General features: G+C 39.4%; 1 protein-coding gene across 1 annotated transcript; it reads right to left on the bottom strand.

Moving 5' to 3' along the window:
- Positions 1-1,922: 1,922 nt before the first annotated feature.
- On the bottom strand, positions 1,923-24,408 carry LOC135170589 (homeotic protein Sex combs reduced). Its single transcript, XM_064136563.1, has 2 exons — positions 22,755-24,408; positions 1,923-4,894 (listed from the first exon to the last, which is right to left on the bottom strand). Exons 1-2 carry the CDS (start codon positions 23,569-23,571, stop codon positions 4,590-4,592), a joined length of 1,122 nt encoding a protein of 373 aa, XP_063992633.1. The 5' UTR covers positions 23,572-24,408; the 3' UTR covers positions 1,923-4,589.
- Between the last annotated feature and the right edge of the window lie 557 nt (positions 24,409-24,965).

The raw sequence follows: 24,965 nt of genomic DNA, 5'->3' as shown, positions 1-24,965 counted from the left end.
CACAACATTTTGACCATAAATAACTCAAGATTTCGTTATCTATGCAGAACTAAATATTTCCTACCATCTCCAGGTAGCTTTTTAGCCTCTGAGTATTTTGCATACCATCGGATGTCCAGATGACATCGTTCCTCTCGGAAAAACTCATACGTGCGTTTTCACTTCTATTTTGCGGCTAAAAGGTTTATGCCTTTTACCTCGTCCCCCGACACTTTGTCCGGACGACCAATCGTGATTTAATACCACCCGGGGGATCGTTATTTTATGCTGACGACGCGACGTTTTGTCGGAAAAATTTCAAAAATGCTGCGGTAAAATTTGGGACTATTGAGAAAACAAGATGCTCGTAAATTACGGAGAACGCATTCTACGCATTTATTAACGCGTGATTAATCATTCGGGAAAGGGAACGGGGGGATTGATTAAAATTATGGTGAGGCGTTATTTATTACGTGTTATGAGGCATTTTAATTTCCACATCGATTTGTGGAGATGAAAGTCTTCTTCGTGAAGGGGACAATCGGAATATGTTCGCCAACGAATCAAATCGAACTTTCTTTTCCTAAAAAAATGAATAATACACGAAAAAAATTTGGGGTGAAGATTAGACCTCCAGGGGGCGAAACGCGGGACAAATTTTAGTTTTATCATAAAACTTAGTCTCTGAAGTCTAATTTTTCCAATAAAATTTGACCTAAAACCTGTTGGTTGTCATTTCATTCCACGTTTCGCCCTCTAGAGATCTAATTTTTATCCAAAATTTCTTTCCAGTTTTCTAAATTTTGGATTAAATTACATGAGAAAAATTTGCTAAACATCATATCGCGTAAAAACAGCACAGAATCTTTTATTTATCCCCCTCGCCCTTGAAGTCTCTTTTATACTTCAAGTGCTTTTAACAGAAAAGGTAAAACAAGTGATGTCTCATCATCGTCCACCAGTAGCTATCATGATTAAATTGATAACCGACACACGGTGAATCGTGACTGGCGTTTGCACCCGTCTCTATCACAATTATCTCCTCCCGTGATTGTTGGACAAGCGGAGGTGCACCAAATTTTTTGTCCACACAGAAATAACATTCGGAGGGAAGGACCTCCCGCCGCCGTCACGCGATTGTATCGATATCGAGTTCCACTAGTTCAAGTTCTTCATTTAGGTGGTGCCGGGGAAGGGGAGGGAAGATGACTTGCGGGCCCTCATCGTCTGTGAGATCATCCACCAATGAACCGCCCCGACAGAGCTCCTGTATCTAGATGGAGTCGGGGATCCATCTCTCAATTTCATTATGAAATGTCCCGACACTTTTCCCGTAATTTCACCACAAAATTGAAATTTCTCCATCTACATCAAAAAAGCTTCTCTCGCCGTTGAAAAAATTCCACAATTGTTTCCCCGAAAAATTTTTCGCTGAGTTAAAAAAAATCCAGGAGTTACTCACCAAGGGGTAATTTATCTTCCCTCATTACTTCAACATCCAATCAATTCAGTCGTTTGAATAAAATTACCCCAGCACCTTTTCACAAAAATTCTCAGAAACAAATTGAATCAGTCCGGCAATTGCCTCTGAATCGCGCATAAAGCCAGCAATCTCGCTCATTCGAGAATTCCCGTCACCCATACAGCAATGATTTTAATTCACTGGAATAAAAAGTCTTAACTCTTAAGCAATGAAGCCGAGTCGTTGCACTTATTATTCCGATGATTGAAACTCTCAACCGACAACTCTGGCAAATAACATTGCGGCCTGTATTTAGTGATTTATAAAGGACCGCGTGCGTCCACTATCCCATCCCCCTATCTCCCCGACCCCTCTCCCCCTTTGAAAGGCTATAATTGACGCAGTACAGGAAATTAATCGAGGCAGCAACGATGATCCGCTGAGAGGCACAAAAAGGGGTGAAAAGAATCAACTACCAGCATAATTTTTTGTCTGTTTTTTTTTCATTTTACGTCATAGGTACCATTTAATAATTACAATTTAAATTATATATAATTATACGATTCTTACACGTGTACGGTGCTCTAGGTTTACGTATTTTGCAGTAAGTAGGTATTTTTTTTTCATTTAATTTCCCTTTAGCTAGACTATTTATGTATATTACATGGAATGAAGTAACATTTCATCAGAAAAAACGCTACGCGAACGTAATACTTTGAGCTTAATTTAAGGGAAGTTTTGTTTCATTTTCTATAAATTTTCTTTTCATACTGGCAAGGAGGAAAATATGGAGGTCATTGATTTCTACAAATTTCTATACGAATTTTCAGAAAGAAAAAATAAGAAAACAATTCACATTCGATAACAAAATAATATGAATCTCTCTCAGAACTGCGCAACATGAGAAATATATATTTGGCTCGCCACTGGGTAAAAGATATTTTATTAGTGAACAGAACAGAACACACAAAGACGAATTATAATTTTCATAATTTTACGGCATTTAATCGCGTAGGTACGGAGCGTGTATCACGACACGCGGCGTTTGAAAACAACAAAAAAAAAGAAAAAAACCATAACGAAACAAATAAAATACAATATTAACACTGGACCAAGTCAATCATCAACAGGCTCATTCTCAATATAATCATAATGACAATAATAATTCATAATTTCAATAATTATATAATATTTTAATAATAATAATCGTTAATCAGTTATTAAATACGACTTTCGTGACAGGAGAAATCGATGAACAATTTCGATTTCATGACAAAACTAAAGGACAATTTTATTCACTAATTCAGTTGATAAATTTTCCTCGTTTTCGACTGTCAATTTAATCGACATTGTCCTCACTCAGTTTATAATCAATAAATATGTACAAATATCGTCTTAAAATTTTGTTTTCACTCTAACTCGTTAAAATCGTATACACGTTAATCCCTGTATGCTTCCGAATTTGCTTCCTCGTACTGCAAGAGCCTCGTTTTACAATTTACATCAATCAATCACTCAATCAATCAATTAATCAATCAGTCAATCATAACTAAACACAGAGTGACGCATTTCATTATTTACTTAATTATTACGTATCCATTTAAGTTCACCCCATATCACAAGATATTACATCGAATTATGCACGGATGCATGTGCAAGTAAACACACCTGCCTAACAACCCACTCGCTAATTAATCATCCAATGAATGTTCTTCCATCTCAGGTTGACTCTCTTGCCTCAACGATGTGCAACAAGGAAGCACAGGCGCATCCGGTCAACTTAAATTTTCATAAATAGTCCCTTTGCTAACGTTTTCATTCTCGTCCTCAATTTTTTTTTGACAGTAGCATCACGAAAAACAATCACGTGTACAGTATTTACAATGAACATAGCGTCGACACAATCGATTTATGTAATTTTTATGCCCCCTGGTTAATTCATTGATTTTTTTGGCCAAGAACACTTTGAGCATTAGCAGGCAATCTTAAATACTATGAGTCAAAGACGATTTTCGTGTTCTGGATCAGACGAATAACTGGGTTCATAAGGATGCCAGAAGACAAGTTGAGACGAGATAAAGTAAGACAAGACAAAACAAGAGAATCTGTGAATTTCTGCTGTCTCGATCCGTTCTGTTCTCTCAAGTTGAGAAAAAAACGATTCAGAAAAATTCTGAGGATGAAAAATATGAAGAATTGTCCTACTTTCGACTACTTTTCAATTTTCTTTCCCAAAATTTACGTCACTTGCTCTCTTTTGTCTTGTCGTTGTAATTCTCCTGTCTTCAGTTGTTCTCCTGCAGCATCGTCTTCACATCTTTGAGGATTTATGATGATGCAATATATTGTTTACAATCGTTCGTCAGATGTACAGATTTTTGAGATAAAAATTTTTGGAACAATCGAGAGGTATGAAATTTATCCATCGAGTATGTTGTCTAGACCCGAAAGTTGAAGACATAAGTACCTTTGATTTTCATTTGTATCCATAATCAGCAGCTCGATGTGACTGTATCATCAATCAATCAAGACAGCCCCTAATATCTATGTTCCTAATAACTAATGAGATTCATTAATCTCGCCCGCTGAGTCAGATCCCCGGCAAATGCATTTTCTTTTAATTCAAAATCTTTGTATATCGTCATTTAATTTAATGTAAAATGCACAGCATTAATTGAGGATCATCTCGGAGCGCAGTCCAGTCTCAAGTATAATAATCAGGTGAACAGCGACAGTGATAAAACTGTATCAGAATTTCTCGAATAAATTTATTCAGTTTGGCTTTTCGTTCATCTTCACTGTTAGTCATTTGACTAGAGTAGGACTAGAAGAAATATCACAGGTTCATCCAACACGAGGATATAAAGAGTAAAGCTATTGATTATTTGATGGCTGAGCACAGCCGGAGCAAATGATCAACTCTAAACCAACAGTTGAATCCCAAAGTTGGATGGTTGGAGACTTGGTGATCACAGAGTGACAAATCGATCTAGTGCCTAGCAAGAAGTGAAGCACAATCATCTCAATCGTTGTTGGTAATCAACGAATGAGACGCGTATTTATTTGAAAGCCTTTAGAAATTCTGTTCGCCATACATACCCGGAAACCGGACCGCATGTGCCCCGAGCTCGGCGGGCGAGAACTCGTCCTATGTGGCCAAATGGGCAAACTGGCCTGGGTGAGGTGCAAACTGGTAGGCATGACCATACGGTGACATGTGGTATGGTACAATGTTCATGCTTGCCATTTTGTGCTCCTTCTTCCACTTCATTCGACGATTTTGAAACCATATTTTTATTTGACGTTCGGTTAAACACAGTGCATGCGCTATTTCAATGCGCCTTCGTCTTGTGAGGTAACGATTGAAGTGAAATTCCTTCTCCAGTTCTAGGGTTTGATACCTTGTGTATGATGTCCTCTGACGTTTTGTCTCGCCGTTTGCATTCACAGTACCTGAAATCAAATGACGAGTTGATTAGTTCTGGATGGAGTTGGAGGGAAATCGGGTGAAGTGTTCGCGGAGAGAATTTTTTTTTTTTTAAATAAGTGGCTGTTCCCTGATCTGCCAGTGAAAATAATATTCAGTGAACATCAGGGAACAGTTGCGTATTTTTTCATTGAACGATAATTTTTCTTGAACGTGCTGGACTTTTTCCTGAAAATTCACTGAAAATGTTCGTAACTGTTCCGTCATTTTTACTGGATACTGTCTTGATTGGCAGATTACGGAACAGTCACGAGATTTTTTAAGACTTTTTCTCTCCGTGTCGATGTAGAAATAAAACAATATAATGTGAGGTTCTGTATGATTATAATGAAAAATATTCGAACAATTTTAGATTCGGTCAAAGACCGTCTTCCGTTGGCGAACCTCTCGCAAGTTTCATTTTTTCCGCTTTCTGATTTGATAAACCATCACATGATTTTATCATTAAATATTCATTACTGACCGAGGTAGTATTTATCATACTGGATAGAATTTGAGAATATCAGACCAAAATAATTATCAGTGTATTGGTGCACAAATGATAATCCATTCTGTTGCGCGGGAACAATGAGAGAATTGGATTTCAAATATCACGAGGTCTATTTTCTGGGGATTTTAAAGGGGTAAGAATTGAATAATGATATGTGTGAGTGTTTTCTGAAAGCGGGTGCAGTTATGCCTGACCAAAAAATATTTGCAGACCTCTGGATTCCCCTAAATAAATTTATTTGGGGGAATACTTAAGTCTTCGGCTCGCAAATTTGTCACGAGTCTCGGTTCACTTCGATTTTTCATGTTAATAAATAATTGGGTGATTGACTAAATACTATTAAAGACCGATCTGGTAAACATTAGGAAGCACAGAACTTGAAGATATGAGACCCGAAGAGTAATCAGGGACTCGATATCCTGGTGATGTCGGGTCTTCTCCCGAACAACCAATAAGAGGATTTCTCTATTAGCCAGTCCTAGTCTTCTCAACGTTTTCCCATTAATAAATTATTAAATAATTACTCAATAAATATGCAGGACCGATCTGGTAAACATCAGGAAGTACAGAACTTGAGGATATCAAATCCGAGCAGCCATCAGGCACCCGATATCCTGGTGATGTCGGGTCTTCTCCTGACCGAACAATGATAGAATTTCTCTCTGACCAACCAGTTCAGTCTATTTGCAATCGCCCCATGACCCATTCAACTTTCGGTACACATGTACATCCGCCGAGGCTCGTTAATAACATCAACGAGTGCGTGGCGCTTCTGGATTACAGCTACCGGATCCCCGAGCTGGTCACTTGGCAGCTGTTTTCCCTATTTGCTTTGACACGCCTCAACCATAAATTTATTTTGCAACGCTATTATTACGATAACCCCACTCTCTTGCAAAATCGTACACCTACTCCTCCAGCATTTATGACCGACCCCCCTGAAACTAGATCCCCAGGAGTTTTCTCTCACTGTAATCTCCAGTGGATTTGCTTGATCAGGTTGTCTGCCCTGTATTCCGTTAGAATTAATCTATTTAGACGCTTTCCAATTGCTACGTAAATCAACTCACCGGGTATACAATTTACTCAATCGCTCTGTGAACCTACTTGCGGGGATAAACACTTTTACCTTGGGGGATATCTTAAAGACTCCTGTCGTATGAGTATCATTATACGATTATCGGCGATCTATTGGCAGAATTTCCTCCTCAGAATGTTCAAGGAATTATTAGCAGATTCTATGATATTCTAAAGTTATGGATTTAATTAGAATTTCTACTTTATGAAAGTCATGAATGAAAACAAATTTGTTTTACTTCCGTATCGGTTTATAATCTTAACTGGGGATTGATGTTCGGGCTTCATGCTGGCAAGAAGAGGTCTCCACCGCCGATTGGCCCACGAAGAGCGCGAATTTCGTTCAAATACAATTTTTATTTCCTTGAGAAATAAAGTTTTTTATCGTTTTCCATTGAGAGTGTTTGATATGTGTGCACAAAAATGAATCGTCTGTCTATAGATGTTTTCTGACCATCTCAGTATGTTATAGTTTTTATAGTTTTTCGCCGAACAGTACCGAAATGTTTAGAACGGTTTTAATAAATAGAACCAGGGAAGAAACAGAAAGGAATGAATGAACAAGGGCCTTTTGGCAAATGGGTCTAGAGTGAGAAATCTTTGGTTACTAGGAGTCAGTTGATCTGGAGACATCATACGAGAAAGATATACCTTCTGTGTGCGATAATAAAGAATTAAAGTTGCTAGTTAAATCGTTTTTATATTATTGAGACAATCCCTATCCATAATCCAATATTTTCATTAGAAACTCAATATCTAGGGCTAAATTCATACGGAAAACATTTTTATTGGACTGTAGCGCTGATTTCACACCAAGTGGTCCTTTTCGGCGCCAAATTCAAACTCGTTTTAATCGAATAAGCGTTAAGACGACTGGCATACCATCCACAAGTATGTAAAAACAAAAGGAGGGTTGTTCACTCTTCAGAGATGTTGTTTATGCATCACCGGCGATCCACTCACCAATGCGGATATTAAAGTGGTGGCTCATTTACAGCAATAATGAATACACTATTAATACGACTCTGGTATTGAGAGAGGGGGGAAAGTGGATATAAAGTGTCGACACACGGAACATTTATGAATGTGTTGAAAAAGGGGGAGTACATCGTAACAAACGTGTGGTTAAACTCTGAAGAGACCGCACACAGGAGCCCTCAGACTCTCAGTGGTTTGAGAAATGAGCTTAATGACTGCGTTATCGCTTTCCTCGCGATGTAACACGTCATACTGTTAATGCAATTTTTTAGAAATATTAGTTTTACGGAGGTGAAAATAATCGAATTATCAAGCGGAAGAAGGAAAAAGGATTCATGAGTTCGAGATTTTAATTTTTACGTTACATTCTGGTCGGAGATTTAAACTGATTAATCTACCGTCGCTTTCATTATTAACGCTTTCATTGTAAGTTTGTCAGTCAATCATCTGATTTTGATTGGGTTCGCGTCTTCTTTCCTTGAATAAACTAAAACTGAGCCGAAAATTCTTATGGATTTTCAAAAAAAACTTCATAATCGAATTATATGAACATTTGAATTATTTATGCACCGTAAGGTTGAAATATACGTAAAATATATTTACTTATATATTTTCTCTGATTCTTAGACACTCGACTTATCAGTTTCATGATGAGAAGAAAAATCCATCAAATTTTTCAGAGGAAATAACTGATTTGATAACAAAATCTGAGACCTCGTGATATTTTGACTGATGTATTGAGGGAACTGATCGCTTTTCACCACTCAACAGATTTTTCCATATCAATTTTCATTTTTTTTTCTTTCAGAGACACATCTGACAAGAACTCGAGATATTTTTTCTCTCATTCCCCGGCCCTGTTGGCAAGGGGAGGGAGGGGAAGGGAGGGAGCGTCTCTCTCCGATGGACAAAGGTTATGCAGCGCTCCACGTGGTATAGATGCCCCATGTATTATCCTCATATTGATGGTCTACTGTACCCCATGAATATGTGTGTATGCCACCAGGGCATCCCCGATCCTCATCGTCGTGATTAATTGATCTCAGTGTTCTCGTCGACATCGATACAGAATTCAGTGTGTATATTGTACATGTGATACCGGAGAATGGTATCTAGTGCCCGATGTCTGACGGGTTTTGATTTTTTCCGCGACATTCCGGGCATTCTACGAATTGAAAAATACTTTCTTCCGGAGATGAGAGAGAAAATAAAAGAGAATATCTCGTCCTAGCACGACGGGATGGAAAACCTATATAATCCTTTTCAATCTACCCGTCTTCGCGTACTTTTTACTCCATTTGTCAAGAAAGGATCGCATGAATAGCTTCCGCAAGTGAGAATTCATTATTTACAGCTGTCATATCGCGGGGCTCTGTTTAAATATTTTCATCTTTCTGGTTTAATTTGTTTGTGCTAAACAATTAACACATATTGTAGTGCTTCAATATTAATTGTTACGCTAATTTATGATCGACAGAACAATGAAGTCAGTTGTGCAAAGCCACTGGTAAAAATAGATCAAAGCAATGTGAAAATCAAAACGATCTCAATCATCTGCCCGACAGTATCACCAGAGACCCTTCGGGGAGATTAATATCTGCCAACCTAGAGACATTTACCGTCAAGTGGATAAATAAAAATAACCGGATAAAAATATATATACCAGTCGCGCTTTGTGCGGTGGGAAAATCGATCGGATGTGTCACGCGTCTTCTTGGACAAGACTCGCACAAACTTTCTTCAGAAAAAGTTTTTCGAAAAATGTTTTTAAACATCTTTGGCAGCAGAAGCGTTCGTACAATTCTGTCTCGTTTTAATCGGAAATATAGCGACAATGAAATTAAGATTTTCCGTAGTTTATTGACTCATAATCGTGTCCTCCTCTGAGCAAATGAAGATTTACATTTTTTTATCGGTAAATCCTCAGGCAATTTACAATTGATTTTATTCTATATTTCAGTCTTTCGGGGCTTTGCAGAGAAGTCAAAGTCCTGCATAATGTTCCAAAAATAAAATGTCTTTTTCAAATCGTTTATTTGCCAATAGTGCGCTTTTGGATCTGAAAAATTTCGCACATTTTGCGTACCATTTATCGAACTCCCGTGCAATTTTTATTGAACCTGTTCTCATCAGTAGAATGAGTGATTGTTTAATATCCAAAAAATTGATTAAAAATTCAGAAGCAATTTTTAACCCGGCAATATTCAGTTGAGAAACCCAAACAGGCTCAACGGCTTCAAAAAGCACAAGACAATAACCACCACTGGAAAATACACATGAACAACAGAGACAAAGTTGACATTTTCAGTCGCTGTTCCCCTCTCGCGTTCTATTAAGAGCGAGGCCGCTAGCACGAACCCGCTAGACACGACGCGGACGTGACATCGAGATGGCTGACACGACGACACGGCACCGCGCTTAGTCTCACCATGTCCCTCTCAACCATCCCCTCACCCCGGCTCACATGCCCCCCGAAAACTATTCACCTCGTCACCATCAAGACGTTGGAAATAAAAAAGTAAGAAAATTTTTTTTTTCTTTGAAGTAAAAAACCAAATTTTTCTAGTCTTCAAAATTTTTTTTTATCGTCTCACTCTGACGTTCGGGAAGATGGAACTGTTTTCCATATATACATATATACATCTTGGAAAGGGAGGTCTTAATAATCCTTGACGGCGATAAATCTCGCGTGTTTAATACCACGGCGTGTGATTCCAGTGATTTCTTGGTGCTTGATTTTCATGCAAGTGTGTTTGAAGATTTTGTCGCTTTGAAGACTCACACGATTACCAGTTGGGATTAAGATGCGTTAAAATACTTTTAGGATATGTATTTTTGGCGAAACAAGTGGAGTTAATTTGAGTTGAGATTGTTCTGATGTCTTCAATCATTCTGGATTTTTAATTTGCATTGAATGAGCGATTAATCACGCCAAGAGAATTGTTCCGATGCTCTAATATGTTTATGTATTAATTTATATGGATGAAATGTACATTAACTCAGACGCGAGTAGAGAGAACATTTTTTTAAGGCACCCCAACATCTTCTACACTTGTGACACTCTTTACATTCCATCATTTTCAGTCACTAACTTCATCAATTCACGCGATAAAAAATAGGAGAAATCTATTAATAAAAAAATAAGATAAAGTAAAATAAAAAATAGTATTTTGAATTTGCATTGACTGAGTGATCAATCACACCGAGAGAATTGTTCTGATACTGTAATATGTTAATGTATTAATTTATATGGATTAAATGTACATTAATTTAATGCGAGTAGACAGAATATTTCTTTTTAAATATTCAAACACCTACACTTGTGTCACTCTTTACATTCCATCATTTTCAGTCATTAAGTTCATCAATTCACGCGATAAAAAATTAAAAAAATTACCATTCCGTCGAAATCGTTAGTGTTTTTAATTGACTTTGATGAGAATTTCAAAAGTTTGATTTCACGACTATCTTGTTAAATTTTTCATCTTAATTTGAATACTTTGAATTGACCCTCTAATTGCTCTTGTCCTACGGATTGTTCTGAACGAAAAATGATCCAAAAGACCAAAAGCCAGTTATGAACTGGTATTTCATTTCACAACCGTCTCGAAAGCCACGAAATTCACGGGACATTGACACAACCAACAAAGCGTCAGCATAATTCATAAATAACACAAGGGAGATCCATTTACGGGCAGTTATTAACCAATTACGATTAAATCTCGTCTCCTAGGTGGTCCGTCCACCCAAACCGTAGAAGATCATTTCACATAGCTCGTGAGAACACGACTGTGCGAAGGCCATCAGATGGCGTTCAATTGATGATGGCCCGTCTTTTGATGATCTCGTATTGAAAATGGAAATAATAAAAAAAAAACAATCAGCGACAAAGCGACAATCACAGCAATGCCGACATATACAGGGTATCCTGGCGTATGGCCAGTCTCATTCGTACCAACGAATAGTGGTTAACTAAACCGATGACATTCGCCAAAACGTCGACGGCGGTCTCGCCTTTCAGGCACAATTTAAATTTACCTTAAGCACATTTTGCGTCATTCTGTCAAAAAATAAGGGGCAAGAGAGGGGGTGAGGGGGTCTGAGGACTGATGCGATAGTAGTCTGTGTGTGACAGTGGAGTATGTTAGGCATTCGACTCGTTCACTGATTTGCGAGCCACGTCCCACCGAACAGCTGCAACGACAATCCAAGGAGATTACGAATTCAAGATTATTGCAAAATATCAAACGACCTGCTGATCTCTTCTCAATTCACGTTCACCGAGTGATAAACTAGTGACAATGTGCTAGAGTTATGTATTTTTTTATTCCACTTCCGGTTATGAATCATAATATTGGAAATGGGGTATTTAAATAAATGTTTAATGCAGTGGATTGAATTTTGTTGGACTATGGTATTAAATAAGCAAACGTATTTGTTAACTTTCAGAAATGATTTTCATTTTGAATATCTCTAAGACTTGACAGACCGAAGGCACTTCACTCAATGAATATCTACAAGAGACTGAAGAGGTATTAGAAGTTAGACTCAGTGGCGCCGAAGAGGGTAATATAATTTCCACCCCCTGAAATATTTCCTTTTTATGACCCCTTCTGGTCAGCAGATGTACTTTGGAAATATCCAAATGTTATAAATACTGTGGATATTTCCCTTGATTTTACAACCAAGGGAAATCCCGGATAATGTGGCTATAAACCATCCTCCCTTAAATGAGACAGTAAAACTTAGAAAGAGTGAATTTTGTACCCTGGAAAATCCCCAAAGCCAACAAATTTGAACTCTTTTTGTTTTTTAAAATGATTAGAAGTGTCTGTAGTCTGAGGATCTCTTCAAGAGGGTGAAAGCTACTCGAAAAGACAGAAAAAAAAATTTATTTATTTCCCAGAAATTATTGTTTATATTTATGGAAACTCTCGGGTGAGCCTCGGACGCTGTCCACGTCGAATATTTTTTGCAATCGTTATAACCGAAAGAAATTTTGAATAAAAATTGGTTCTCCAGAGGGCGAAACGCCAAACGAAATGACCCTGAACCAATTTTTAGGGTAAGTTTTTGTGGGAAAATTAGACTTCGGAGACTAGTTTTTGGGATGAAGTAAAGTTTCGTCCCTCGTTTCGCCCACTGGACGTCTAATTTTCATCAAAATTTTTTTTTGCGATTTAATAATCCAATACGTAGTCATTGAATTCATTGCAGATTGTCACGTGTTGCAAAATTGAGAGAAAAGGATGAGGAGATCTGGTGAATTTTTGACCGAATGGTGGGAGAGAAGTGCAACGATGTACATCCGAATAATTCATGCTGCTGTCTCTGACCCCCAACAGCACACCATCACTGGAGTGCTGCAAAAACTATTGAAATACATTCCTGGGGGTTCGATGCACCAGCCAACTCCACTTGATGGGCCCTTCGTCAACGGGAATTTAAATAAAATCCAACGAATGTGATTGATTTCGGGTAATATGGGCATTACATGCGAATTAAGGCGGGAAAATTGAAATTTAATTGATGAGAGGTCTTGGGGCTGCGCTCGCTGCGTTTATAAATCGATAAGATAAAAGATTGGTACGGGATTCGGGTTGGGACTATTATTTGTCAATATGGTGAGGCTCCGGAGGATTATGGAAGTGTTGGTGTGTATCTAGAACCAACACAGGTCTTCCTATGTACACCGACGTCCCGTTGGGGGGAAATTAATGACTTACCTAGACATCGGGGAACAATAGTCACCTGGCCGGGCCATAACATGTGCCCAAGTCGGGCTGATTTGGGCCCGACGGCTTTCTCGATCCGTATTTCGGAGGTCGGACGTGAGGACGATGCGCCCAGAGGTTAAGACCCTTCCAGGTGCAATTATCCTTTATTTCAAATGTGTGGCGAATATTTTATGAAGTCTCGAATATTTAGGGAACAATTTGGTTGCAGTAATTTATCGGTATGGGATTTAAACCTGCGAACCTGAAGGTACGAAGTCCATTTGGGGATGGAGTGCACCACGAAGAGTAGAGAGGGAAATTAGAGAAAAATTACCTGGGAAGAAAGTAAACATTGCGTTTTTAAATGTAATTCGCGGTGCCGACGCGCGAATGACGTCTTAAAATAATGTCTTGTACGGCATTAAAAATACAAATACAGGTTCCATTACCAAAAAAAAATTCCCAGTGCCATCTAAATTTCACCAGAGTACCGGTGATTGTTCCAAAAATTGTCGACATAAATTCTGCTGGAACTAAACAACAATTTTTCACGACTTCAAATCATAAACTGAGAGAAAAATGGAATTTTGCGAATCACATTTGTTTTGGACAACCAAATGACGGGAATTTCCATTGGAAAATTTGCTTTAAATTATTGTCAGAAGAATATTTAATTGGCAAAATTATATTTTTCTCTCAGTGTAGCCTCAAAAATTATCGTAAAACCCATAACTCTTCGGAGAACCCCACCTGATCAGGAAAAAACAACCGTAAATCCTCTAAATCGCGAGGCAAACCCCATGCCTCAAGCCTACTTCCTAGTAACCTGTCCATTTCGATCGTCCACGGCGTGACTCCTGGTTACACGCGTACATGTACCCTCTAACACATGGACAAGAACCCCACTGCATATAGGAAACCGTAATCTCTCTGCTTTCTCACTCACTTTCGGAAAGATGTGAGAGGGAGCAAAGCCACACGGTGTACCACACAGCGGTCTACGCTGTATTTATTTATGGCCCCTGGGGTCGTCGGGGTGCGCGCAATGGGACCGCCCCTACATCCAAGAAGTACACACTTTGCACTCTAATGTGTGCGTTGTGCATCCACCCACGGGAATGAAGTCATTCCGACTCTGTTAATACGACTAACAGAATGTTGAACACCTATAGCTGTTGTTGTCGTATGTGTCCTTGATTTTCTTCACTTACTGTACCACATGTGCGATTTTCTGCCACCTTCGACACGCTTACACGGATAACTCGGCTGTGTATCCGTTATAATACGTGAGGTCAGTTATAAACCGATTAATTTTATTGCATGAAAATAAACGGATTATTATTATCGTTCGTGTGAGTTGCTGTGATAAAGAGTATTTCTCTTTTTCATGCACGACATCATTCTTTAATAACAAAGAAATTTGTGGTGCACTGATTTTTTTAATGTGGAGGGAATAGTTCGATACAAAGTATCTGAACAATTTGGTAATTTTGGAGCCAAGAGCCACTCAAATTCTCAAATGGAATAGAATTTTTACACGAAATTGGAGAAAAATTACACGAAAGTCACTAAATTTTTATGCGGGACTAAACATAATTTGTTGCTATTCGTGAGGTAATTTAAATACTTTCTGGGATTTTTTCTTAAACATTACTTCGTTCCTGAATTACCAACCTTGTGGCGTAATTTTTATTAAAATATTACAAAATATAGAATTTGTTTAGAGCATTCAGTAATTTGATCAAATTGTTTGTGAAAAATTACCACACGATTTCGTAAAAGAAATATTCTCCAAATCTGAAAATACTTGATCAACTCATTCAGTTACAGAATTACGGACTGAAATAATTAAAATGTTAGTTAATCGAGCCACTAATAAAGTGGCGATCCAATTGAAATCATCTGACATGTTGACTATCACCCTAAACATTGCTAATACCCTCCCCTAATAAAGACCTTCTCCACCAACATCTGAACAATGAACTACAAAATTTATGTGCCCGCATAACAAGGGTGTATCGATGTTAGAATCTTTGAAAAAGAAACTGAGAGTATCGCACACCGTTAAATGTCACGGTAGTCAGCCACGAACACCAGACAAAAGGTTTCTAGCCCTCTCGAGTATCAACACAAATAAAAATGGGGCGAAAAAAAAAAATCCCAAGATGTCAAAGGGATGGTAATTATTGTGTCGCTGTGCTGCCGCTCCCTTCAGGACTCACCGCATCACCTCGAAAACCGCGACTACAACATTCGATATATTTCCTATGCGATTCAGTCCCTTATTCAGTCATGTGAGCTCGTAAATTCTCGAGGGTTATCCTCCTCCCGGCTTCGCGAGAGGGGCTGGCGGCCAGGAGGGGAGGGGGGTATGTGTGTGGGGGGGGGAAGGGCACAAGAGAATGAGTGCCAAGGATCAAGGATCCCTGTGGCGCGAGCCTGGATAGCACCACCAGGAGGCAAAAGCGAGAGAGAGAGAAGGAAAAGCAACAGGCGGTGACCCCCACTTCCCCAATCCCCGTGAGCACATGTCCTACTGCCATCGGTCGACGTGTGTTAGCCCGCGAAAACCGCTCTCGAATGAAAATTTATGTCCCAATAAGCGATTTGTATATTCAACCTGGTACCCATATGCACTGGGGAATTTACTCGCAGAGTGAATTATTCCCCTCTCCTCGGCAATCCCCTTCCCCTTCGCACCACCACGATAAGATCCATTTTTTTATCTCAACGGAGATTCAGTTGTCATTGTCATAAATCATGGGTGAATAAAACAAATGAAATAGTGAGTAAACAGTTTCAAATGTCGGAGGATATTTATGGATAAGTCAGTGGGCAATGGCATACACTTGGCAATTATTGCTGGAATTCTCGAGGGTACGGTCTATTGGGAGAATTCATCATTTGTCATTTTAACGGGAAAAATATTTGGAGATTGTTGCTGAAAGATGGGTCCTAAGTTGATGAGGTTAAAGCCATTTTTGATCGAAGCAAATCACGTTTTTTTTATTGGAAGAAACCGTTCGGGGAAAATTACCATATCGTTTTGTCAAATTTGTAAAATTTTATTGCAACAGTTGAGAAAAATTGTCTCATTGTTGGGTATTTTTTTTCGAACAGCTAAATAATTTTTTAAGTCATTGAAATTGTTTTTCGAATGGGGCGGTAATTGTCATCGAAAACGTGAAACGAAAGATCGTCGCTACATGAGAATGTGTCTTAACGTTATTAACCGAGTCATAATCGAATACATTGACAGGACTAATTTATTGAATACTAGAGAATCTAGAGAATTTCCTGCGTTGAAATTTTATAAATTTCACGTACTTTATTTTTTTCTTACTAAAGAAATAAACAATAAACAAAAAAATGCATCCTTCCCATAGAAAATATTTAACTGAATTACCTTATCTAAAAAATTAATTTTTTCAACTTTTTGCATGGAATGTTATTGCTAGATTTTCCAGCAAATTTTTTCTTCTATGTTTTCACCTCGAAGGAGAATCACATGTCATTCCCATAAATCATGTGTGAATAAAACAAATGAAATAGTGAGCAAACAGAGTTTCAAATGTCATAGAATGTTTATGGATAAGTCAGTGTGCGATGACAAACACTTGGGAATTATTACTGGAATTCCCGTGGGTACGATCTATTGAGAAAATCCGCAGTTTCTGATATTAACCGACTAAAAAAATTAAATTAATGGAAAAATGTACAACGTGCCATCGTGTCCGTGAAAACCAGTTCTAAACGCTTGGCCTCGGGTTCGTAAAAATCTTTACGACCGGTAATAAATGATTATGAAGTGTGTCTGGGTAATAGTTGCAATGTTTACTGGTGTAAAATGCCATTGCCTTCACTTTCAAAAACGTATAAACTAGATTATATTCAACTGGCTTCCTGCACGCATGGGTGATTGTGCTTACGGCAGTATGAAGTGTGAACTAACGTGTCTACGAGCTGTCTTATCGGGTAATAATAAAGTGCGTGATATAGGGGGTTAAATTTTTTTATGCCGATTTTAATCGTCTTTGATAATTAGATGTTCATAAATATTTACAGAGATTTCATAAGTTATTTTTGGGGGAGAGGAGCAGGAGGAAGGGAAGGGTTTGAAATTTTTATTTCAATTAATTTTGCAGGCGACTATATGAAACAATTTTTTCCGGCAAAATTGTCTTCTCTGGTTAGTCAAATTTATTTATATTTATTCTACTCATTACATTATGTTTTATTTTTATTATTTACAGTGCTCGAACCCTGTCGGATTATTTACGCTTCATAACTGTGGCAGGTGATTGTATTTGTTTTTATAAATATATCGTACACAATAAATTGAATTTTCAATTAACGATTTTTTTAAAAAAGGAAAATTACTGGTAAAGATTCGGTTTTGAGTGGAGTCGTGAGTCTTTGAGTAAAATGTGGAGGGGATAGTCTAATTTCTTGCATTTGTTTAAACATTCTTTCTAGTTATTCATGGAAATGCCAACAGTGGCATGTGACCGATAGCTGGTGACTCATAACTACATTCACAAGTAAAATAAGAACACACATGTGATCTGTTTAAAGAGGCTCTTAAGTTGTAGTGGTTTTACTTTATTTGATCTGAAATAATGTTCGAATTGTTTTCATCTGTACGCCCACCCAGGGGGATGACACAGGGTGACCACTCGAGGGTTGATCTCCAACACTGATTGACAGTTTAAAAATGCAATGGCTGGCATAACAAGTCAGAAAATCCTGGGAAGAGTACGATAATTAAACCAGAAGAGGGAAATCGAATTGTTCATTTAGAGTATTTGGGTCAAAAAGGGGGGCGGGATTTTGCGGGATGTGTAGAGAAAAGTTCAATACAGAGTATCTGGACAGTTTGGTGGTTCTGGAGTCAAGGAGCATTCAGAAAAAATTCCCCTAGTGAATTTTTACAGGAATTTAGAGAAAAATTACACGAAAGTCGCTGAATTTTTATGCGAAACTGTACATAATTTCTTGCGGTTCATGGAGTAATTCAAGTACTTTCTACAGTTTTAAATTTTCAATGAATTGAGAGGGGAAAACATTTCCACAGAGACGTTTGAAAAGACCGCGCTACTCTCACCCATTCGGTGCTTACAACATGGCTTCTCGTTTGAGTCGCGTTCACAGGAATTTCGTTTTGAAGTGACTGGGTCGGTATTATTATTAAACAGTGTTCCAAGCCAATGTTTTTTACTTGCAACAATCAGTCATCAGATATTGTAAACAGGTGTAAAATTTGATGATTTTCACTGCATTTGTTTCTAGTGTTTGCATTTTTTTGTCAATTTCCATAAAAATGAGTTCAGTGACCACTTGTATGATAATGTCATAATAAATGAATCGTGTAAAGTGCAATTGCAGTTGGAAATTTCGCATACGCACTCTTAATAACTTAGACATTACGTGAGAAAAAACAAAAAAAATCAGTAGTCATCAGAATCAAATTAATTTCCAATTACCGGTTAGAAAAATAGTTGCAGCGATATTTCTCAACGATAAAACATTCTGAAGCAGAAAAATTGTCGAGTATTTACTTTTTGTAATGACAACAAAGTAATTGCCGATGAACACTGAGATTTACACTGTGAAGCGCTGATAAAAAGAATGTATTCTCCGCATTAATTGGTTGTTGACGTCGAAATACCCGAAAATCTTTTAGAGAAAAAGGGAAAATTTTGTATTAATGGTGTTTGGAAAAACTATTCCGCTGGACATTCTAAAGGCGTAATGATCTCCAAAAAGATAAAAAACTGTTAATAGCCCGAAAGTGAAGGAATCAATGATCTGAACGTAAATATTATGTTTATCGAAAAAAAATATTAAGTACTAGTGATTAATGACCTCAATGAGAATATCTCCGATTGATAAGAACTTGAACTGAGTGGGGAAATAAGCGTCAAATTTCCCTCCAAGAGATTATTTTTCACACAAAAATATTTATCAAAAAATTTGTTTACCACTGAAGACAAACCCGTTTTGGGATAATTTTGAACTGTTACCGTTTCAAAGTAACTTTCAAATGATTCGTATCTTGTGAATTGCACACCGAAGGAGAAAAAGCTATACACCTCAGCCATAATCGTCCCAACAGTGGAAGAGGGCTCTTGGGTTTCGTTCACTTCGAGGCCCCGTTCGCTGGACACGGTTCGAAACCTTTATTTATGGCGAAATGATCAGGTTGGTAATTGCGATGCCTCCACACTCGCTGAGGGGGAGAGGCATCTTCCGGTTTATCATCGGCTTCTGAACGTGAGTCTTGCAGACATGCATTCACATATTTTATAAAACCATCGACAGAGAATCGCCGGCGAATAACAGATAATATTCAGTGTGAATCATTCATAGATCATCGCATGTTACTCAGAAATTAATACCATCGACTCCGAGATGTAACTGTTGGTGTCCGATTATCTTTCCCGCCCTCTTTACCCAGAGAGCCCTCAACTATAAATAGATTCGTTTCTCATCGCGACGTCTCCGCACCGTCTTACTCTCCGAAAAAAAAAAAAAAAATCTTACAATGTTTAATTTCCATTCTATCCTGATTTAATGTTTATTTTCACAAAAAACGAAACATCTTCCTCTTCTCTCAAGATCACAGCGTCAATCCATTGCCGTTTTTATCAGCGAAGTAAGAAAAAAAAAAGTTGTTCTGGTACGAATCAATTTTAGACTTACAAAAAATTTTTTCTGTTTATGAAATGGTAATTTTGAGTGGCAAGTCTTTATTTTTTCTCGGACCGCTGTACATTTCAGTCGGGGCATCACTTTGAGACGCGCGATATGTCAGTGTCAACATCTCAGACCCTTTTCCCGCACCCCGGTATTTTTCAAATTCCACTCTTCGCCGACACTCTTTTATTCATCCCAAATTGCAAGTGTTTAGAATGGCCGTGACCTTCGGAATGTGAATAGGGCTTTAAAATATTTTTCGTAACATTAGGAAAGTTCTTTGCCTACTCCGATTTTGCCTTTTTCTGGGGCGCGGTGATTATTCAAAAATGAGGAAGAATTGAGGAGTCGAAAGGGGACAGCCTTTGGGCCTTTTCGGGATTGGAAGGGTGGAGCTAGTCCCGCTGGGTAGGCAAATGAACGTTGAAAATGGGACTGACCTTCATGGGCGCGTCTAAGTGCTTTTCTATTGACTTCCGTAAACAGACAAAAACCTTGAATAATTTCCCGGTGGGAAGTCTTTGTGGGAATCATCGATTTCTCGGTTTGTTCAACAGCTCGAAGTTCCCCGGTTTGGAGATTTATTTAGTTTTTCATCTAAAAAACTATGAACAACAAGTAGGAAGTTGAAGTTTGTGGAATTCGGTTGGAAGATGAGCCGTAGGAGAATTTTACAATCACGCGAGGGCTTCAAATTACGTCGTCCGTCAAGGAAGAATAATTATTTTAATTGATGGCTTGTTTAAATAAAAATCTCTTAGGAAACATTATTGTTCTGGTAATGAAAAGAAAAATTTAACATTTAAATGAGCAAAGCGTTGAAAATTAAAAGATAAATGTGGCTTAAAAGCTGTTAAAGAACTGCACAACGAGAATTTATTGCCAAAAGCGGGATAATAATTTCTGAATATTCTCTAAAATTAAAGAATTTCAATGAACTTTTCAACTGAATTTTCAGTCAAGTTACAAAAAACGAGAAGAGAACCGAAACATTCCATTCTGTAACAATATGAAGGTAGAAAGGGAATCTCCCAACATTAACAGATTATTGTTTCCTTCATCATTCATCAAGAAAGAAAAATCAGTGAGAAATTTTTGGGAATTAGATCATCGCGACGTCTCCCTTCGACTTCCCAGGAACCCCGCCGAGACCTCATCCCCAGAATCATCGATTCCCCGCTATCAAACTCTCCAAAAATTCCTCCCGCCCTCGAAAAAGACCACAAGAACCGAAAAAAAGTCAACAATCCTCACTCCTCAAGCTCACAATGTCCCTGATTTACGAGTGGGTTGCGCACATACATAGAGTTACACACGATATCATAATACCATTAATTCTTCGTCAAATTCCGGTCTGACTGAATCATAGCGGTGCCGGCGCAGTAAATCATGGCGCGACTAATGCGCACACACGCGCTCAACTGAGGGCGCGCGGTTACACTGGACTAACCAAAAAGTTGAGATGAGAAAGACCAGTATGTTTTCATCCCATAATTCTTATCTCGTCTTGAGCCGTAGGGGCAGGTGGATTTGGTTCACAAGTAAACCGCGTCAAGCAATATTATCTTGATCGTACCCAACCCATACACATCACAAAATCCAACATTTCCGTATTTTCGAGTTGAGTCCTCCTTGTTTCCAACTGAAACATCAAAGATCAGAGGAGAAAAAAAAATAAATCGCGACTCGTGCCGTCAGGATTTACGAAATCCAAACAGCATTCATCAAGATTGTGATGGAGATCGTCGGCAGTTGAGATTTATTCGGAATCGAAAGGTCGAATAATAATTTTGTTAGTCACTTATTACGCGTTTTCGTACGTCTTCGCTCCTATGTAACCCAAAAAATCAAAGATGGCGAAGGTGGAGTGAGGGCTCCTTACATGATCTTGATGATTTATTCACATGGTGCTTCGCAAGGTGGAGCAGGGGCCTAATTTTACGAGGTCATCCGACAAATTGCCATTCACGAGGGTCTCTTGGGCCAGTGTTTATAATATTTATCCCGTAAATTTACCCGGCGAAAGGTGCTTTCGGTCGCATATGTAATTTCTTGGCGAGAAGGGATCACCGAGGGCGTGATATTATTATCATCATAACTTTATTCAAGATTCAAGCGAGACTTCGCCGCGATATTTAAGCGATGTTCAAGGCAAATTGTGAATTGCAATTGTCTCTGTTGGTGGAGCGCTTTGTGGCTGTCCGTAGACCGGGGTAAGACGAGATTTTTAGGGCGAAATGAGAGCGAGGGATCGGCCACGTGTGGTCATCCTGAGGCATGCATAACTGTGTCCGGTCTTCTCAGCGGTCCGAATTCTCGTATGCAAGAAATCCGTAGGAAATACCGGAGGTATTGTTGGAGCCGCTGGTGGTCCGACCATTTTACTCCCTCAAAAGTCTCGAGAACAAGCCAGACGTGTACTAGACGAATGGTGATTGCTTCCCGAGAACATTCAAGTAGTCCCGCAATACCGTTAATGAACGGGGAATAAAAAGATGATGAGTCTATGAAATCACATTGGCTATTGTTGGTGGATGAAAGCATTTTGCAGGCCGATAATGTGCCGAGAGATGAATCAGAGAGGAATGAAGACCTGGGAGAATACTTTCGACACGAGATCTGTTTAACCTTTTGGCGGATTGCCTTGTCCGCGCACTATTTCTGATTTTCCCACGGATCCTTGTTTCCATTGTACCCCGGGAATGATAGAATAATTTCGGAGACTTGGATGATTGATGGATCATCACATTGAAACAAAGATGCAAAATTTCCGCGACAAATGTCCCGAAATTTCGTTTGAATGAAGCAATCATCACAGATTTAACACCAGTCGGCTGGCGAACATTATGAGGAAGATATTCTACTCACTTTGTCCAATGTGAACTCTCTTCATCCACGGATAAATTTGTGGTGGATTACCACTGCTGCTGTTGCCCTTATTCGACGAATTATTTCCAGTACTGGAGGTACTCGACGTTGATGAAGCTGGTGAGGATGCTGACGAGGCTGTTGTCAACGTTGAACTACCTTCTCCAACACCCCTAGCACTACCGCTCGGTGGAGAAGATGCTGAAGCAGCGACAGATGACCTGGATGAACTACCCGGGGGTGATGTCAATCCAGCTCCAGCTTTGCTGGTTCCGGCCAGTGGTGTTGGACTATTTCGTGAGGTTGACGTCGTAAGATCTTGCGGCGATGCCACTCCAGTCGAGGACGTCGAGTCCGCGTACTTACAGCTGGAGGTTGACGGAACAGACGTTGAGCTAGCTCCCTGGAGGAGTGGACTCGTTTGATCCACCGAATGAATCTGGCTCTGTTGGTGATGCTGAGGATGATGGGACTGCTGGTGCATACTGTGTTGGCTCGTTGTCGAGGGATTTAACCTCGGCTGAGGCTGAAGTTGGGTATAGTCAATCATCTCGGTTGGTGGTTGATGCTGCATTCCACTTGCTGGTGCTGCATAAGGATGCGGTGGATAGTGCTGTTGGGGTGAGTAACAAGGAGTTGGATATCCAGCAGCTGCGACATTTGGATTGTAGTAATTACCACCGGCGGGTGATGCTGCTTGCAATGGCTCACCCGGTGAATTTGGCGTCGGCCGTGATGGCTGTTGCTGTTGCTGTTGGGCCTGTTGGCCGGCGTAGCAAGACGCCAATGAATTCACAAACTGATAGGAGCTCATCATCAATAATTATTAATCACAACTATCAATCTCAACCAGATGACACTCGTAGTGTTCAGTATTCACATCAAACACTTTATCATTAATTAAACTTATTCAAACCTTTCACTCCATCAACCACAACAATTGTTCATCCATTTTAATACAGTCATTTCACGATTATCTTCATTGATTCAACACCGATAATACCACATTGACGATTATCGTTAAATAAACCCACCGATTAACCATTCGATAATGAAGGAGAACGGCTGAGGGTAGGTGGATCCCGTCGACTAATAGAGAGGCAGGGCAAATAACCCGCAAAGTTACTTTACGAGCGCCACGTGGGTTACAAGTGGGGAAAGAAACAGCTATAAAACTGTCTTCCGTTTCTTTACGACCTTACCGGGCGCAATTACCCACAGGGAACACCGGGGACCCAACACGTTGTTACTGCTACTGCCAGCCGTCAGCACGGGCCCTGTCCCATTGAGGAACATTGAGCTTTTATCACTCCTTTATTCAGTTTTATCATTCAAATTCCCGTTCTATTGTTTCATCAAATCATCACCCACCGATTTTTTTTTTTCAAATCACAATACGCAAAACAACTCAACACTTACTTTCCATTGGAAAAAAGAAATTCTTTTTTTTTAACGAAATTCAAAAGTAGTTAATTCACACAACTTTTTCCAGTGTCGAACAACCAATGGGAAATGATGATTTTTAAACTAACGACGGACACTGGTCCAGTGGTAGCACTCCCAACGGTGTACAACCAACAAATGTGCACTCTCTCAAGTTGTGCCTGTTAGATTACTGTTGAGGGTAAGAGGGGGGGTGAAGGGGGAGGAAGAGGAGGAGGGGAGAGGCTTTAAGAAACACGATAGAGCTGGCCCGTGTGTTGCTGCGTACGCGGAGGGAGGTGGTATCGTACTGAACCACCGCGATCCTCGTAGCCGGTGCGGTAGCTGTCACGTGCCCGCGCTGCGTGTCAGGAGAACCGACCAATCCCCGTCGTTCGTCAAACCTTGATTGGTCTCTTTCTCGTTTCTCTTCTCATACTGCTCCAACAATTCTCTGTTTCAGTCAGTTACATTGACTGTGCGCCAATGCCGTCGCATTGGGGGCTTTTTCGTGTACGTAAAAATCCTTCAACCCCGTTCCCTTTGGTACCGACACGACAAGGGCTGAACTACTTCGTTCATCGGCAATGGGAAGAGGATGGGATCGCTGTGTGGTTGGATGAGGGGAGGGAGGGGAATTCTGTAAGAGGCCCGTCAGGGGGACTAATGGAGAGATATTCGGGAGCTTGTGGGTATCGTTTCAATAGGAGAGGGGGTATACTGTCCTGTCGTCTTCGTCTTTCTCACTGTTTTTAGGAGCGGATAATGTCAGGGGCTAGTAGTTCCCCG

Source organism: Diachasmimorpha longicaudata, chromosome 2, assembly GCF_034640455.1.
Source record: "Diachasmimorpha longicaudata isolate KC_UGA_2023 chromosome 2, iyDiaLong2, whole genome shotgun sequence".
Classification (NCBI taxonomy): domain Eukaryota; kingdom Metazoa; phylum Arthropoda; class Insecta; order Hymenoptera; family Braconidae; genus Diachasmimorpha; species Diachasmimorpha longicaudata.
Note: the sequence above shows the minus strand (reverse complement) of the source record. Positions and strands in the feature narration are given on the sequence as shown.